At 36.2% G+C, this 17,605-nt stretch overlaps 3 protein-coding genes across 8 annotated transcripts; 2 read left to right on the top strand and 1 right to left on the bottom strand.

Annotated features, from left to right (window-relative positions):
* The first annotated feature begins 6,730 nt into the window (after nucleotides 1–6,730).
* Nucleotides 6,731–10,907, top strand: LOC132106751 (KATNB1-like protein 1). 6 transcript variants are annotated; one of them, XM_059512718.1, is made up of 10 exons: nucleotides 6,731–6,891; nucleotides 7,909–8,036; nucleotides 8,621–8,658; nucleotides 8,753–9,029; nucleotides 9,243–9,358; nucleotides 9,634–9,684; nucleotides 9,782–9,871; nucleotides 9,969–10,073; nucleotides 10,167–10,263; nucleotides 10,355–10,907. In XM_059512718.1, the coding sequence occupies exons 2-10, from the start codon at nucleotides 7,920–7,922 to the stop codon at nucleotides 10,385–10,387; spliced, it is 924 nt and encodes a 307-aa protein (XP_059368701.1). In that variant the 5' UTR covers nucleotides 6,731–6,891; nucleotides 7,909–7,919; the 3' UTR covers nucleotides 10,388–10,907. The 6 variants fall into 6 exon arrangements, with proteins under 6 accessions (XP_059368701.1, XP_059368703.1, XP_059368700.1 ...); XM_059512720.1 differs by having other exon boundaries at nucleotides 6,734–6,946; XM_059512717.1 differs by lacking the exon at nucleotides 6,731–6,891 and adding an exon at nucleotides 7,022–7,244.
* A 573-nt stretch (nucleotides 10,908–11,480) lies between these two features.
* On the top strand, nucleotides 11,481–13,161 carry LOC132106750 (ER membrane protein complex subunit 7-like). Its single transcript, XM_059512713.1, has 5 exons — nucleotides 11,481–11,841; nucleotides 12,017–12,136; nucleotides 12,222–12,360; nucleotides 12,580–12,660; nucleotides 12,770–13,161. Exons 1-5 carry the CDS (start codon nucleotides 11,615–11,617, stop codon nucleotides 12,914–12,916), a joined length of 714 nt encoding a protein of 237 aa, XP_059368696.1. The 5' UTR covers nucleotides 11,481–11,614; the 3' UTR covers nucleotides 12,917–13,161.
* A 1,468-nt stretch (nucleotides 13,162–14,629) lies between these two features.
* chrm5b (cholinergic receptor, muscarinic 5b) lies at nucleotides 14,630–16,358 on the bottom strand. The gene has a single exon (XM_059512711.1). It carries the CDS (start codon nucleotides 16,321–16,323, stop codon nucleotides 14,800–14,802), a length of 1,524 nt encoding a protein of 507 aa, XP_059368694.1. The 5' UTR covers nucleotides 16,324–16,358; the 3' UTR covers nucleotides 14,630–14,799.
* Nucleotides 16,359–17,605: the final 1,247 nt, after the last annotated feature.

Raw genomic sequence — 17,605 nt, 5'->3', positions numbered from 1 at the left:
AAAGGAATAGTTCACCTATAAATGACATTTCTGTTATCATTTACTCACCCCATACTTTATATCCAAACCTGTATTATCTTCATTGGAACATAAAAAATATTTGACACATTTCTTAGTGTTCTTTGTCCATTATGGAATACAATGGCAACCAAAAATCTGTAGTTACCAGTGTTCTCCAAAAAGTCATACACGTTTAGAACAACAAGAGCAAATAAGGAAATGTCGCTTTAATTTCCCAAATTATTCTTCTAATTGTACTGAAATGTGTTAAAACTTGAAATGTTTGCATTACCCAGATGTCTCTTTTGTCTGCTAGGCATGCAAACAACCAACAAAAAATACTGCAGAGCTGTGACTCTGGTTCTCATCTATTGGAAGTTCTGAACTTCAAGGCTTATACTCGCTCTGTCATTTTAGTTTCTGTATGAAATATGACAGTGAAGTCATGAGCAGCAAGCCAAAAGGTGACTCAGTGCCTGGATGCCCATGAAAAAGGAAGAAGAGATGAACTGATGCTGGGCTAGAGCCTCACTGCTTAGCGTGTGGCCTCAGGGCTTGTTGACAATTTGGTGGCCCTTTATAAATCTGTTATGGATTTATTGGTCTGAATGTGTCTGAAATTCTGAAAGTACGCCCAGAGTGATTCTGGTATCACTCAGACTACAGCTGGATCGTGTGTGCGGTCGTCGTGACTCCTATAACCATGTGGTAAAGATTTCACACTTTTAACCAACCTACACACAATACACAGGTTGGTGCATTAGGATGTAAGGATTATTAGTCTTATTACTTGAAAAAGTTGTCCTTCTTGTTACTGATAACAGTTTTTGACTGCTTTATAGTTGTTTCTGTAGCTAAATGGATAAAGCAGAGCACTAATAATGCTGAGCGGCCATAGGTTTGATTCCCAGAGAACACACTGACTTTTAAAATGTATATCAAATGAAGTTGCTTTAGTTAAGTGTCTTCCAAATGCAAGTCAATCAGCATTCTTAGCTCATCTGATATCCCACTCCTAAGTCCGTGCTGCATCATGCGTCAAAGGGTGGACTGCAAAAAAGCCAAATGGAAACTATTTTCTCTAAGTTTGTGGTAAATGTAATTTGTTGTGAAAAGGCACATTCGCGCGATCATATAAAAATGTGTGGCTGTTTGATGTCAGGGTCCTCTGAGGAACTTTGGCACAGTCAGGAAGTAACCCATCTTGTGAAAATCTACAGTACATTATCAATTCACTACACAAGGGAAACCGTACATTAAACAGAACAGCCTGCGTAATACATACGCAGATCTGCACGTGATTCAAAATGCTGGCATATGTGCTATTTGGCCAGACCCTAGTGTTTAGGTTGCACAAAAAGATGAAAGAAAGAAAGCATCTTTTGTATTAGATACCATTCACAGGGCTATACAAGCGTTAAAGCGATAGTTCACTCAATAGTTCACTCAGATTCTGTTTGTCAAAGTTTTTATTGTTTGTCAAAATCACATTTTGAAAGTGATTTAACAATGTTGTTGTGCTCATAGTCATTATCATTGTGGTCTTTCACTTCCCTATTCTCCAAAAATTAGATCAATCAGCAAACACTTAATCATAGTTATTGTCCTTGGCATGAACAGGCTTTTATGATAATCTGAATGTTTTCATCTATAAATGGTGTGAACAAGCCTCATTTTGTTCCAAACCTGTAACTTTCATAATGTGAGGTAAGTATCATGATTAAGTTATCACACTAAAGTCGCAATTACCTTTTGTTTATTTTTAAGGCAGTGTTCATACATTACTTATTGCTGCATTAAAATAATGTTGATCAATCTCTTTCAGGCGAAGTAAGTCTTGACACAGGCTTCCTGCTGAGGCAGGTTTCAATCAATGGGTAACTTTAAGATGAATTTATCGCTTCTGCAAGTTGGCAGATGAACTCTAAATTTGCATTCAAGGTTTATACACCACTCAAGATATCATCTTACCTCCCTGCAGAGAGGAGAGAGTCCGGCCAGCCTGTTCGGATCTGGAATCCCAGCCCTGTCAATCTTCTCTGACTGACTGACCTGGCTGAAAAACAACGGATTGTTTTCCTTCTCTCAATGCTGTTTTTTCCAGCACTTCCTCTTCAAATTTCTTCGCACAGCATTGTTTTGTCTCGTCTTAGCTCGTATGTGTGTTTATTTATTCAAACATGCCGTGAGTTGTAAGATTTTGAAAGAGCTGATCACATCTTAAGAGTTTTCAAATGTTTTTTCAGACCTCATTCCCTCTAACAAGTCAAAACAGATTTAAGTAAGGACCATGGATCATATTTGTAAAAACTTGTCTTGATTAATGCCTTTTGTTTTACCTTCTATGATGTTCCACATCCAAATGATTTTTCCCCCTGTGGAACACAAAAGATAAATTCTTGTAAAATATTTCGCCCACAATTCTTTAGTAAATGATGGAGGATGTCACATTTACAAAATGAGAAACGAACTCCTTAACATTTATGGAACATTTATGCAAAAAAAAAAAAAACAAGATTTTATAGTGGGTAAGGGTTCTGTAGATAATAATTTTTTTTTTTTTAAAGAAATGGTTTTCATACTAGTAAAAGTTGGTTCTTATATGTGTACTGTACTCTTAGGAGAACCAAAAAATTGTTCTTTTTTTTTTTTTTTTTTTAAACTTTATTTTTAAGAGAGTTTGCCATTTATTTGTTAAACCATATATTGTTGTCAAAAATCTTCTGAAGCCATATGCCATTTAGACAGACAGGATGCCAGTTGAAGAAAATATTGTTCTTATTGCGTGATAACAACATGCTTGACATGAGCACTAAAGTGTCAGTAATCGTGCACTTACTGAATTCAAAATATAAATGGAAAATGGGGAAAATTTAACCCTGTCTGACATTACTTGCAGAGAAATATGGCTTTTTGTTTAATTTTGAATCTGGTTTCTTCTAGGACACCTGTAAGATAAGTTTGAACTTTGAGATGTGACTAGGTGGATATTATAGAGGAAAGCTAAACAGTTGTGTTGAACATAATCTCATAAGTGTATTTATTCTAAGTCAGGTTTAATGTCAGGTTAACCAAACAGAGATGAGTTCAGAGGTCAAAGTTTATTTTAGGGTTGGTCAGAGGGTTTCTATGACAAAGAATGACTGGTTAAACTATCACTAAGGCTAATTTGAGATTTGAATTTGAGGTTCTCTTGTTTAAACAAATTGCAACATGTTCAAAAAATTATGGTTAGGCCACAAAAAATGTTTTAAGATGTGCTTAAAACACATCTCTTCTATCTTTATTTGAACCTCTAACTTTAACACTCACTATTCTAATTCTATTCTTTAAAAAAATCTAACAACCTTTCTAATCTTTTTATATTCTATTTTCTTTTCATTAATTATGCAATTGTATGTGTGTGTGTGTGTGTGTGTGTGTGTGTGTATGTGTAAAGACCTCTAACACTAGCTTGCTCTATTCTTTTTTTATTCTATCTGTTTTCTTCATATTATATTATTTAAAATCCCATGCTCGGTGTACTGTGTTAACCTAACTGAGACTTGTTATAGCACTTATATCATTGCTCTTTTTGTTGTTTTTGATTGCTTCCACTGTCCTCATCTGTAAGTCGCTTTGGATAAAAGCGTCTGCTAAATGAATAAATGTAAATGTAAATGTACAAAAGAACGTTTGAGATGGAGTTGTGACAGCTTATAAATAAGAGGTCATCTTTATACACTTCAGTTTCCTCAGCTTCACATCGCCATCTGCTGGATAAACAAAGTGTGGCGTTTTGGAAGCCGTCCAGAAGACACTCAAACTGAATTATCCTAGATCAGCTTTTGTCAGTTTTGAACATTCTGTACCTTATGGAACAAGAAAAAAGACAGTTGAAAGATTATCTTAAAATATAATGACTAATATTTATTTTGTCAATGTCAATCGTACAAGTAAGCACAAGGAACCATCCTGTAAATGACTGATACATAACTAAATAATTAATTCATATATTACTCTCTCTGGAGTCTCTAAGATGTAAGTGCTCAGATATCATAATACCCGAGCATCATAATATGTATGCTTTAAATGCAGCTAATCTTTCATATTTTTGATATATTTCACATAAGCAGAATCCTTCAGCCCATCAGCCTGATTCCAGGTTTTGCCATTAGAGGTGAAATAAAAGACCTCATACCAAAACCTCAGAGATCTCAACAATCTGATGAAGAGGAGAGCAGATGAGCAATACAGGAAAAGACAGATGGTAACTTGGTGTGTCAAAAACCCTCTTTACTTTTCATTTAATATGTTATATCACAGGTGGAGGTCTGCCTAGTCATGCTAATATAAAAGTCAGATTTGATATCCATTTAAGGAACAAAATTTTACAAGCCTGAATTGTTTCTATATCAAATGTCAGTTTGAATGCTTATACCTGCTGCAAAAGAAATATGAACTGGGACAGAAACTCGGCCTCCCTCACAGATATTATATAATCACGTGCAAATATCACATGTGTCTATAACATCTGTAAAACAGAGTATCTATGTGTTTATACTCTGTTCTTTAATTAAGTGGTAAGACAGACTGGCAGAAGGAACATAATGCTTTTATTCAGCAAACATGGATTAAATTGATCAAAAGCGACAGACATTTATAATGCCACAAAAGAATCTGAATCTGATGAAAATTCAGTTTTGCCATAAGAATAAAATACATTTTAAAACATATTTATTTAAATTGCACTAATATTTCACAACAGCATTATTTACAGTATTTTTTTTATCAAATCAGTGCAGCTTTGGTGAGCATGAGAGACTTTATTCAAAAAAAAAAAAAAAAAATGATACAGACCCCAGATGTTTGAACCGTAGTGTATATTTGAATCTTTTCACATTAATGCTGTAAAGTAAACGAAATCTCACATAAGTCAGTCAAATGTAATTCCAATATTTTGTTTTAAACTAGTGCAGTGAAAAAATCATTTTTGTTTCCTGTCTGCCATTTTCATTCCAGAAACTGAAAGTCTGTTTATCTTTTTTTGGTAAGACTATTTTTACACACATTGAAATAGTAGCTATGATTGCAGTCTAATAGTGACTCTTGAAAGAGTAACTATTATTATTATTTTTATTGAAAGACTTGTGCAACCCAAATAAGGGTGGAACTGGATGGTGAATTTTTGTGGCTGTCTGAATATGAGTCTTAATATCAGCTATTTTATTCAGTTTTCCCCATCAGTTCAACAGCTTTTTATTTGAACTGTGGTCAGATTTGTCTTCCATGAGACATTCTTTAAGATATGGCAATGCCTTTTTTGGCTTAACTTCAGAAATTATTTTAGAACAGAGAAGAAGAAAAAAAAAATTAAACATTGTCAGTGTCTGTGTGTTCAAATATATTTCAGTTCAGTATTTCAGTTCAAATATTCCTGCATTCACCGGTAGATCCTTCCAAGATGTAGTTTAATGACAATAATCACTGTATTTAAATCTGTATTTATAATAAATGAGTGATAGTCAGAGAACATCGGTGAAGGATAAATGAAGGATAATTCATAACTGAAAATTGCCTCTGCTTTCACGTGGGTTCTGTATGATGTCAACCTCAAACCTAAGTGCTATATCACAGTAATTATATGTCACATTACTGCAGTTTGTGGTTTCATGAAGCATTTCATGACCTAGTAATTACATCAGCACTACCATGATAGTCATCACCTTTGATCACACCTTTGAACTTAAGGTCAAGAGATGCCAAAGGATGTTACCAATAACAAAGAAGAAGTGTGAAGTGAAGTGAAGTGAAGTGAAGTGAAGTGAAGTGACATTCAGCCAAGTATGGTGACCCATACTCAGAATTTGTGCTCTGCATTTAACCCATCCGAAATGCACACACACAGAGCAGTGAACACACACACACACACTGTGAGCACACACCCGGAGCAGTGGGCAGCCATTTATGCTGCGGCACCCGGGGAGCAGTTGGGGGTCCGATGCCTTGCTCAAGGGCACCTAAGTCGTGGTCTTGAGGGTGGAGAGAGAACTGTACATGCACTCCCCCCACCCACAATTCCTGCCGGCCTGGGACTCGAACTCACAACCTTTCGATTGGGAGTCCGACTCTCTAACCATTAGGTTAAAGAATTTCATTTAGAATTTCATTCTAAAAAGATTCTTACTGAAAATTAAAGCACTATTAAATTACAATGAAATTATTATTATTAAGGCCCATTATTTGTGATATTCTTATTTTTTCTGTTCTGCGTCAAAAGACCTTTTTTTTCATCTAAAGACTTATGCTTTTCTTTTAAATAATATAAAACAGAGGTAGTCAACCAGAGGGCCAGGGCCCACTAGGGGCCTTAGCAAACCTCCAGAGGGGTTGCAGGTTGACTTCAAAGTATTTTAACTGATATATTATCATATTTATTTATATATATATATATATATATATATATATATATATATATATATATATATATATATATATATATATATTTAAATTAATTATATACATTTATTTTAATATTGTTTCATTCCAGAAACTTCTATAACTGTATAGAAAAATATTATATAGAAAAAAGCATTCCAGGATACTCCCCGTGACATTGGTTGAGAAATTTCTAAGAGAGTGCAATTTTAGCTGATGTTTCATGGAAAAACTAGTGGAATGTTTTTTTTTCCCTAAGCCAAGCATTTCCATTAATGCTCCATCAGATGTCGCTAAACCCTCAATCTTCTGGTGCTTCACCCATCCCAGCATTTCAAGTTTGTATTTATTTGAATGGTCCTTCCTTTCCTCTGAAATCTACTCAAATTACCGTTTCTTCCTGGTGGTGCATGGAAGCGCTCTCGGATATATAACGTGCTTTAGGATGCATAGACAACTTTACACAACGTTATGGTGGGTGCTTGCGAAATACGCGAGGTTTGACAGCGTTGTACAAGTTATCGATTTTGTACGTGCTAAGTCCTTGTTTGCTAGCTGGTGATTAGCCTGACTTGTTTGTTTAGCAGCTAGCTATCTGGTGTGTTTTCATCACATGCTTTGATATGCACAGGCCATTGTGAGTGTGGACTCATCTCTATACTTGTCTTTTTCAATTTAGTCAAAGATTATTGACTGTCTGTTTAAGTGTAACTTAGTTGACTTAATTAGCTCGCAGGGCTAACAGATCCTAAACCTAAACAGCAGCGTCACATCATTGGAGGCCTCGAGCTCCGTCTGACAGATGTCTAACGTTAGATGTTTACCAGGCAAGTTAGATTGTTAATCTAAAATGTATTCGTTTGGTTTGATTCAAACGATTCATAGATTCATTCTCTTCCTCTGACTCAGCGTAACGTGCTACGTGGTAAGACGTCCGTCTGAAAAATTACGAAGCATGTCTTGTGTATTTGGTAATGAATTATGTGATCTTCTTTACACTGACATATGGATGCCATGACTTGTACATAGCATATATGATATAGTATTGTCTAGATAGGTTTTGAAACAGCCCTTAGGAACCGATTTTATTCTAGCAATCCCAGAACTTCTCTTAACGTTAGCATATGGTCTCCGTTAGGTTATTTTTTGGAACCCAGTTAACGTTACCTTTTTTGGAACCCGGAGAAAACCTATAACGTTCTTTAGTGGTTATTTGGTTATTCTATAACCAAAACTACCGTTCACTGAACGTTCTGGATAGCAAAATATTATATAATCTGATAATGTGCCAGCCTTTCTAACAATAGCAAAAGCTTCACATTTAAATATTCCACGAAGATCAATTTGACTCGTTTTAGTACGAATTTGATTATATGATTCTTATCTCTAAAGGAGAGGCTACACAATGGAGGCTTTGAACAAACAAACCACAGCTATTTGCTTTAACAACATCATGAGCCGGCTAATGTGTTTTTTGTCATTGTGTTTTAGAGTGCCTTATTATGGCCACTGGAAGTCATGTTGGAAGTAATGCAGAAGTCCACAGGCTCAAGCAGGCCCAGCCCCACCATCTTCCCAAACAAATGGTTTGTTCTGGAGATGAGAAGAACATGAGGGAGGTAAGGAAAAATCGCCTTAGAAAAATATTTGTAAGGTTTGTGCTGTGTGGGATCAATAGGGGATAATTTTCAGTTTACAAATACAATATTAAATATTTTAAAGAGGTCATGTGATGATGCTAAAATTTTGTGTATTTGGTGTAATGCAATCTGTTTACACGGTTTAAGGTTATAAAACATTATTTTCCACATAACGTACATTTATTATTGTTCCTCTCTGCCTCACCTTTCTGAAACGCATCAAGTTTTTACAAAGATTTTAGTCTTTGCAACTTTCTGTATCTTTTATATGGACAAAAAGCTTGTAACGCTCCCAAGGAAAAACAAACTTGAATGCATCACATAACCCCTTTAATTCTGGAATGCACTACACAATATTTGCCCCACTTTTGCAGTTTGGACGTGTCAACAGCAAAACCACATATTATATGATGGATGTATCAGTGTGTGATGATCCTCAGGCATGTAGTGTATGATGAACAGTTTTTCTGTTATCATTTACAAAATGGGCAAGTGTATGATGTCTAGTGTTTTAAAATCTGACAGATTTAAAATGCTAGCTTCTAACTGTTGTCTCTTTTCAGGTGGATTATTCATTTAAGGAAGAAACCGATCAAGAGAGGTATGTTTTTGGTCCATGGCGATGCAAACTTAATGACCTTTCATATTATTCCTTGTTTTGACAAGCTGGGCGTGCATTATTCTCCATCCCACAGATTTCCAGTGGGCCATTGTGTGCACAAATACAGCAAAGCGAAGCGAGTGGTGGTTAGCAAGAAGAAAACGCGTCACTCTGGGGTGGGATCAAGAGCATGTCGGAGATCGCCCACCGCAAGCAGGACATCTGACATGGCAAACAAAGAAAATGAACTGACCTGTGCTGATGACGTGCAGGCTATTCTTTACAGTGACAACTGTGGGTTCCCTGTGAACTCTACAGACTCCTCAAAAATGGCAGGAGCTGGCTCCAAATACAGTGATTATTTCACTGAGGTGAGATATGCTGCACGCATGTGCTTGTGTTGACTATGTTCTTGTCATTCTGAGCTTAAGCTTTCCTGTGTTTATTCTTATTCCTGATTGTCCACATGTGAAAATGTATATAGTGATCAACTCCTCTATTTCTACAGAATCAATCATGGCAAAATAGTGATATATCATCATATTATAATATTTGCACTAACCTAATCATTTGTTGAATTTCAGTTATCAAAGGACCATGATGCAATGACTCATGTGCTCTTTGGAAGAAATCTGAGACTGAATGTTGCATTGACTCTTTGGCAGAAAAACGCAAGTGAACTTGTGGCATACTTGAACAGGTTAGCATTTTGAAGTTTGACATTAATATTTCACAATATTACTGTTTTTGGTATTTTGGTATTTTGATCAAATAAATGAAGTATTGGATGAGCATAGGAGACTTCTTTCAAAAACATTAAATCTTAGATTCAGTTTTTGAAAAGTAATGTAAATATTGCAAGTATAAATAGATTTGTGTTTACAGCTTGTTGAATCATTTCAAATCACATTTTTTGGCATAATTGATGCTTTCAATTCTACATTTTATTAATACGTTAACCAACTTTTCCCCCAGAATACAAGACACAGGGGTGGTTGTTGACTGTCTGCCTATACTCACTAAAAGGTATCCTTTTTAAGATCTGTTTAAAATTCTGAGTTTGTCATTGTTGTCACATTGTAGATTTGATGGATATGTTTCATACCAGTTTCTCCTTCTATAGTCTTCAGGAAGAACAGCCATGTATTTCAATAGGCTGTTGTGTTGACCTTTTACCACAAGTGAAAATGATTCTTAACACTAAATATGAAGAGTAAGTATTTAGTCCTGTATTTGCTATCGTTGTTTATTGTCATTTATACATTTTGCTCAAGTTTAAATTAATCTTTTAAATGGTTGTTCTTTTCCAGACACCTCATCGTAGCTTTACACTGGGTTCAAACTATCATTAAAAAATGGTGGTCTGAGCTCTCCGCAAACAACAAAAGCATGCACGATGGCTTTCCAAATGACAGGTGCTTCATTTTTATATGAATACACAGAAATTAAATGACAGAACATCTTATAAATGTTAGCTGGAAGCTGTAATTGAATATGTTTGCATCCAGCAGGAATGTTCAGGTAATGAAGACCACGCTTCTTGAACTGTGGGAGGGGAAGAAACACTTAAGCTCAGTTCCAGGAACTGTAGGAGAAACAGCGAAGGTGTTTTATTTTTTCCTAGTCAAATGAAGAATTGCAATTGTTCACAAAAATCTGTCTTAACTTATTTCCTTTATCATCCTCTCTTCTGCAGATTATAGAATCATACGTTTCACAACTGCGCTGATGTATTGTTATAGCACACTATGGAGATAACCACTACAAACCCTTGGTGCATTTTAAGCTTTTGATTGGCTTGGAGCTGGTGAATCTGAAGCTCGGTAGGCTATGGTGAATTGGGGATAGATGAACTAAACAATTCAGACACTCCGAAATCAGCACTGGAGGAGGAACTCTTCCAGCAGGCACTGAATGACTGCTTCACATTGAAGTGGACTTGCTTAGGGGCACATAATCAACTCCATGAGACTGGAATCAGGCAACTCACTGAAGTGCCAAGCAGAAGTTTTAACTGTTGCACTTGTAGTGCTGTGGTGTGAATCTGCTTAAGTGGATGTGATTGTGTAAGTGTATCTTTATCAGATGTGTTTTTTTTTTTTCTTTCAGTCATGCACTTGAATTGCAGGAGTTTTAAGTTATTAGTGTGTTGTTGTCCATTGCCTGATCATGAATGGATATTTGAGTGTAATGTGTACATAGTGATTTTTCTTTTAATCCACTTTCAAATAAACCTACATAAACAAAAAGTTTTTTGAAGTTTAAATGAATATTTACGTTTTATTCACGTTGAATAAGATTTTAAAAATACCATAACAATAATGTGCATGCACAACCCCAGTCATAAGTGATATGACGTCCGAAAAGTTTCTGAATGATTAAGACTGAAAAACAACCTGTGCTAAGTTTGCAGAGAAAAGGCAATGTCAATGCAATGTCCAGTAGACATGCAACTATAATTCACAAAACCAGTCTGAACTCAAGTCTGACGGAACCGTTCCAAGTCGACTCGCTTGACTCATTAAGCTGAGAACGGATTTTTGAGTTGACCCCATACATACAGTGTGTAGGTTGACACGTGTGTAACGTAAATATAAAATAAAGACAATTCGTATCAATTCGTATTTATATATATATATATATATATATATATATATATATTTACTGTACCGGACTGATGTAAAGGATATTTTAATTTAAACCATTCATTCAACACGATATATTTCAAAGAACCGATTCAAAAAGAAGACTCGGAATACTATTCGAACCCCCCGCCCATAGAAATAGACCCGCCTCAAAGATAATCACGTGGTGTAACATGTTCTTCCGGTCTTTGCGAACTGAGTTCCGTTTACCGTTCACTTCCTTTAGCTGAGTCCTATTCCCGTGGTCCGGTTCGACGCAGAGTGAAAAATTGTTCATTTTAAACGTTATATATATCGTGTGCCCAAACGCGATGCAACAAATGAAACGTCTGTTAGATGTATATGTGGCGCTGCAGGCTCTGTTTGCGTTGTCATGTTGTTTTTCCGACGCAGAGCCGGGGCCTGTAGCAGGTTCTCAGTCAAACGGAGACCGCTTCAGAATCGAAGGACGAGCGATCGTTCCCGGAGTGAAAACACAAGACTGGATCTCCACAGCCCGAATCCTGTTGGAAGGAGAAGAATATGTTGGTTTTCTCAAGTGAGTTATCACCAGCAATGCTAACGTCAAAAAGCGATATAAATATTCAATTGTGTATGTCAGTCCTCGATTTACTGAAGCTTTCTCTTGTATAACAACGTTATACAGCGTTCATAACGAGCCATTAAACGTTTTGCCAAGATTACACAATTAACCACATACATTTCTCTTACAGGACTGATGGGAGCTTTACTGTCAACGATGTGCCTTCTGGCTCATATGTGGTTGAAATCGTATCACCGTCTTTCAGATTTGATCCTGTTCGTGTGGATATTACCTCCAAAGGGAAAATGAGGTAGCTAACATTCCCATATCTTACCTTCTTCTAATATGTGATTTCAAGAGCACTAAGTTAATATCTGAATGTTATTGAACCATAGGGCACGCTTGGTGAATTACATCAAAACCTCTGAAGTTGTTAGACAGCCATACCCTCTTCAGATCAGATCCAGTGGTCCACACACGTACTTCATGAAGCGAGAAACCTGGGGCTGGACTGATTTTCTGATGAACCCAATGGTATGATCATATAATTGTTTTTTTCAAATGCATGCGGATGGACTTCATTCACTGGAAATTAATCATTTATTCTTAAACTAAATTTTTAATGTCCTCTAGTTTAGATTAGCTAAAGTATTAAGGCACATTTTCAGAGCCATTTATAATAATGATTTAGTTATGACATAAGTGTTATTGAAGGTTTCTTATAGCTGTTGTGACTTATTTTGTCGTCCGTAGGTCATGATGATGGTTCTTCCCTTATTAATCATCGTCCTGCTCCCAAAGGTGGTAAATACGAATGATCCTGAGATGAGAAAGGTAATGCAAAACAAGAAGTCGTATCTATAAGTATTACATCCTGAACAGACAGTCTCATCCACTGTATATTGCTTTATTTATACAATTTAATGTCTGTTTTTTCCCTCAGGAAATGGAGCAATCTATGAACATGTTGAACCCTAACCCAGAATTGCCAGATGTTTCTGAATTCATGACTAAATTGTTCTCCAAGGGCTCCAGTAAGTCTAGCGGAGGCAACAAAGGCAGCAGAAGTGTTGCTCCGAAGAGGAGGTAGTGCCGTGTATTTTGTCGGTTTTCTTTAACACTGTTTTACTGGGTTTCCTCTTTTATATATATGAACAGTTTCTTTTTCAACTGAAACGCTTGACGAAGCAAGACTGGGTTTGCACTGTACTACTTTTCCATGCTTAATTGTCTTCTTTGGATGCATTGTTAATATTTAGATCATTTTAGTCATTGTGGTGATACTCTGAAAACTATATATAAAATGTATTAATGGATAAAACCAATACAGATCAAGCAAGGCATGAATGTCTTTTTTTGTTTTAGAGCACAATTAGGATGTTTTAACTTTAAAAGTAGAATGAGTGAGAGCAAGAGGAGACGATTGCAGAGATATTCAGTTTTGCTATAACATTTCAATACCATGTAATGCAATTAACATGATAGTAGTCTATGCTTTTACTGCTGCTGCGCAAAAGATCACACAGATATGATTCCTTCACAGAATTGAAGTCAATGCAGTTTCACCTCAGTTAGGACTTGAATAAAAGTGAGAATTAAATCTTCAAAGGTAAAATTTAGCATGTTGTTGATTGGTTGTTTAGTTCTTTGGGTTGATGCAATAGCTGCATTAAGGCTGAATAAGAAGCCAAAATCAGATGCAGAAGTTAGTACTTACTGTATGTAGTTGTTTTGCTCAGTTTGTTTCAAGCAATTTGGGATATTTCCAAAACACACAAGTTTAAGGGTGAAGATAGATGCAAAATATATATGAGGGTCCATCTTTGCAGTGATTCCATGTGTATTTCCAGATCAGTCCAAGGAGGTGATGTTGACCCCAATTTTGTTTAATAACTACTTGAAATAAAGCTTTTAGGTTATAACATTTACTATATCTTGTTGGGTTTGTACAAGACTGTGAATGAAGATGAGAAATGCATAAGATTTAAGCTATGAAGTATAATCTTATTTAATTGCATGGTAAAATGTATAGACATCAACGTTTAATAGCACATTTCATAAGTAACTGGTAAACAGATGCTAGTATGCCAGTGGGTGGCTTTAAATCTTTAGTTTGACTGAAGACAATAAAAGATGGAACCCCTGCCAAATCCAGATTGATGTTTCAATTAGTTGGGTTAATTTCATCTTAAAACATTTATTTCACATTAAATTAAATGGCATGTCATCACAAGAGAAGGAGCAGAGACTTATTAATATGAATGGAAAACAGCCAGGCAACATTTAGAAATGAGTTTATATGATGTGTTAATGTTGAAGTAAGTTCAGATCTAATTCACAACAATTATGAAAGTTTTTTTTAGAACTGTAAAATGTTATTGAATCTCTGCCATAAATGAATTTAACATCCAGAGGGAAGCTACAATCTTTTTGTGTGTTTCTCTACAGTGATACTGTAATACTGTCCAATTCTGCAAACGTAATACGTCAACATTGCTTTGCACACCAGATATTTCGATAAACGTTTCTATGCATGCAGTGTCACTGACATGAACAAGGCTTACAATATATAAAAAATAATTTTATCACATAATGTTAAGTAAAATTATGTGTTAGGTATTTATATTTTCACAATCCATATATTTATTTAATGTCCTCATCATCCCTAGCCTTAAGGCATTTGACAATATAACAATATTGTGTAAACATGTTAAGTGATCTTTAAACTTTGAAAACAGAATCTAAATTAAATACTATTAATAAATTCTATAACTTTTTCAAATCAACTTGGCAATATAAACAATATGTACACACAAATATTGCCAAGAACATGGCAACGAATAAGGTCTGTGGCACTGTATGCACATCATAAGCTCAAATATAATTTTAATGCCCATTTAATATAACACTTGTTCTTGAACATTCATCATGCTCTACAGTCTGCGATTTCTGCTAATTAATGGTTTCTGTTAATTAATAGTTTCGGCCACACCAATACAGTTTCTCCTCTCCTCTGTTCTTCTTCCACTTGCAGAGGACTAACATCCTAAAGGTCTTCTGGAAGGTTTTGTTGCATAGGGCATAACACATGGGGTTGACGGTGCTGTTGACATAGCAGAGCCAGTAGCCCAGATGCCAGAGGGACACTGGAATGCATTCAGAACAGAAGGTGGAGATGAGCACCATGATGTTGTATGGGGTCCAGGTGAGGAGGAATGCCAGAAGAATGGCACTGAGAGTCTGAGCAGCCTTTTTCTCCTTGATAAGGACCATTCGTTTCCGCTTGGTCATCTGGATCTTCAAGTTTGGATCTTCTGGTTTGGTAGAAGAGGATGTGGATGAAGAAGCCTGTGGCTCTGAGGACTGACAATGATCTGTGTTTGTGTGATTGGCTTCGGTACTACCTTGCAAAGCAGTGATGTCGCTAAGGATTGGCTTGAACTTATATGACATACATTTTTTATTGTTTGTCTGAGAGCATTTTACAAGATCACGTAGGTATTTGCTGTCTTCACAACAGACCAGCTGTCCATTTTTATTGACTGTCGATTCTTGGTTCTTGAATGATTCACGTGGGGTTGATTCAGAGACTGACCGCTCGTCATCCTCTGATGATGTGTAACTGTTCAGGGTGGTGACCTGCTCTGATTTTGTCCACAAGTCTTCAGACTGCAAAGTTGTCTTAGTTACGTAACTCTGGTTGGATGAGGACCATGATGCTTGAGTCCCGTCCCTCTTGCTTTGAAAGCTAAAGCATCTTAGTATTGGCTTTCGTACTTTAGGGTCTTCATGGCTATCCAGCGATGGATATCCTTGGAGTTCTGCTAAGTTCTTAGTACGTTTTTCTGTTTCTTTGTAGATTTTGCAATATAAGATTGTCATTATGGATACCGGTACATAAAAGGCTGCTATGGCTGTACCAAATGTGATTATGGGTTCTGAGAAAAACTGGATCTGGCATTGGTCAGGAGGAACCTTTCTCTCTCCAACAAAGTACTGCCAGCACAGAATGGGTGGAGCCCATAATATAAACGATATCAACCATGCTAAGCCAATCATGATGCCTGCACGTTTCGGGGTCCGTTTAGCCCTGTAGGTAAGTGGTCTTGTAATAGAAAAATATCTGTCAAAGCTGATGACCAGCAAGTTCATCACAGATGCGTTACTTGCAACATAGTCAAGTGCCAACCACAGATCACATGCTATATTTCCTAAAGACCAGTATCCCATAAGAATGTAGGATGTGTACAGGTTCATTGAGAACACGCCGATAATGAGGTCTGCAAAAGCTAAACTGAGTAAGTAGTAATTATTAACAGTCTTAAGTTGGCTGTTGACCTTGAAAGAGAGCATCACCAGTACATTCCCCACTATTGTGATGAGACTCACGACTGCTGATACTGTTGCAATGATTATGACTTCCAAAAGACTGTATGAGGTAGGCAGGATAGCGAAGCCATTTCCACTTGCGGTTACATTTTGAATATCCATGTTCATTCTGTTACTGTTGATCGGTTAGAAAACTGATGAAATTTTCATGGTATTCTTCGTGTTTTCTTGGCAATGGATAGTCTGAAAACACAATAAAGGGAATGAATACTTCAAAAACAGAAAAATTTAACAGAGAAAAATGCATGTTTTGTGTGTGATGCCTTCATCAATTTTCTAAAAGGTTTAAGAAGAGGTTTGCATATATATATAGGACAGACCAAAAGTTTGGACACACCTCATTCAAAGAGTTTTCTTTATTTTCATGACTATGAAAATTGTAGAGTCACACTGAAGGCATCAAGGGCTGTTTGACCAAGAAGGAGAGTGATGGGGTGCTGCGCCAGATGACCTGGCCTCCACAGTCACCGGACCTGAACCCAATCGAGATGGTTTAGGGGTGAGCTGGACCGCAGACAGAAGGCAAAAGGGCCAACAAGTGCCAAGCATCTCTCGGGGAACTCCTTCAAGACTGTTGGAAGACCATTTCAGGTGACTACCTCTTGAAGCTCATCAAGAGAACCCCAAGAGTGTGCAAAGCAGTAATCAAAGCAAAAGGTGGCTACTTTGAAGAACCTAGAATATGATATATTTTCAGTTGTTTCACACTTTTTTGTTATGTATATAATTCCATAATAATTCCACGTGTGTTGATCCATAGTTTTGATGCCTTCAGTGTGAATCTACAATTTTCATAGTCATGAAAATAAAGAAAACTCTTTGAATGAGAAGGTGTGTCCAAACTTTTGGTCTGTACTGTATATATATATATATATATATAAACCTTTAACTCTTAATATGTCAACTTATTCCATATTCAGATTTCAGAAATATATGCAGATTAGTTCACTGGCCTATCTAATGAGCGCATCATTTGCGTATTTAAACATAAACATAAAAAAACATGTAATACACAAATATTTCCTTAATGTACTGTGATTGATCAACTATAAGTACGGTGATATCTATTGATATAAGCTTTTTACTTATTATTGTTTTTTGTTGTTGTTTGCAATATGTCAATATTTAAGTCCTGATATTAAATAATATATATTTGAATATTTGAAGTTAATCCTTCAGAATACATTCTCTTAAGCAAAGGAATAAGCACCAAGCCAGATCTCACATTACCCACACAACGTTGCTTCTACTGCTTGCTTCTACTGCTACTAATCATGCTCATACTGTTTTCATTTCCTAGTTTGACTAGCTTAAACTTTGGATTTGATGCACATTTGTCAATCGATAAACTCGCATTTATGATTGGGCATAACTAGTTAAACGGGCAAAA

The sequence above is a fragment of the Carassius carassius genome, chromosome 27 (assembly GCF_963082965.1).
Source record: "Carassius carassius chromosome 27, fCarCar2.1, whole genome shotgun sequence".
Taxonomy (NCBI): Eukaryota; Metazoa; Chordata; class Actinopteri; order Cypriniformes; family Cyprinidae; genus Carassius; species Carassius carassius.
The sequence above is the reverse complement of the archived record's forward strand: the minus strand, read 5'-3'. Positions and strand labels throughout refer to the sequence as shown.

Coding starts and splice junctions, on each gene's coding strand:
- LOC132106750 (XM_059512713.1), top strand. CDS start 11,615: ATGCAACAAATGAAACGTCTGTTAGATGTATATGTGGCGCTGCAGGCT. Junction 12,137..12,221: donor ACCTCCAAAGGGAAAATGAG/GTAGCTAACATT, acceptor ATTGAACCATAG/GGCACGCTTGGTGAATTACA. Junction 12,361..12,579: donor ATTTTCTGATGAACCCAATG/GTATGATCATAT, acceptor TGTCGTCCGTAG/GTCATGATGATGGTTCTTCC.
- LOC132106751 (XM_059512717.1), top strand. CDS start 7,220: ATGTCTAACGTTAGATGTTTACCAG. Junction 8,037..8,620: donor ATGAGAAGAACATGAGGGAG/GTAAGGAAAAAT, acceptor GTCTCTTTTCAG/GTGGATTATTCATTTAAGGA. Junction 8,659..8,752: donor GAAGAAACCGATCAAGAGAG/GTATGTTTTTGG, acceptor TCCATCCCACAG/ATTTCCAGTGGGCCATTGTG.
- chrm5b (XM_059512711.1), bottom strand. CDS start 16,323: ATGAACATGGATATTCAAAATGTAACCGCAAGTGGAAATGGCTTCGCT.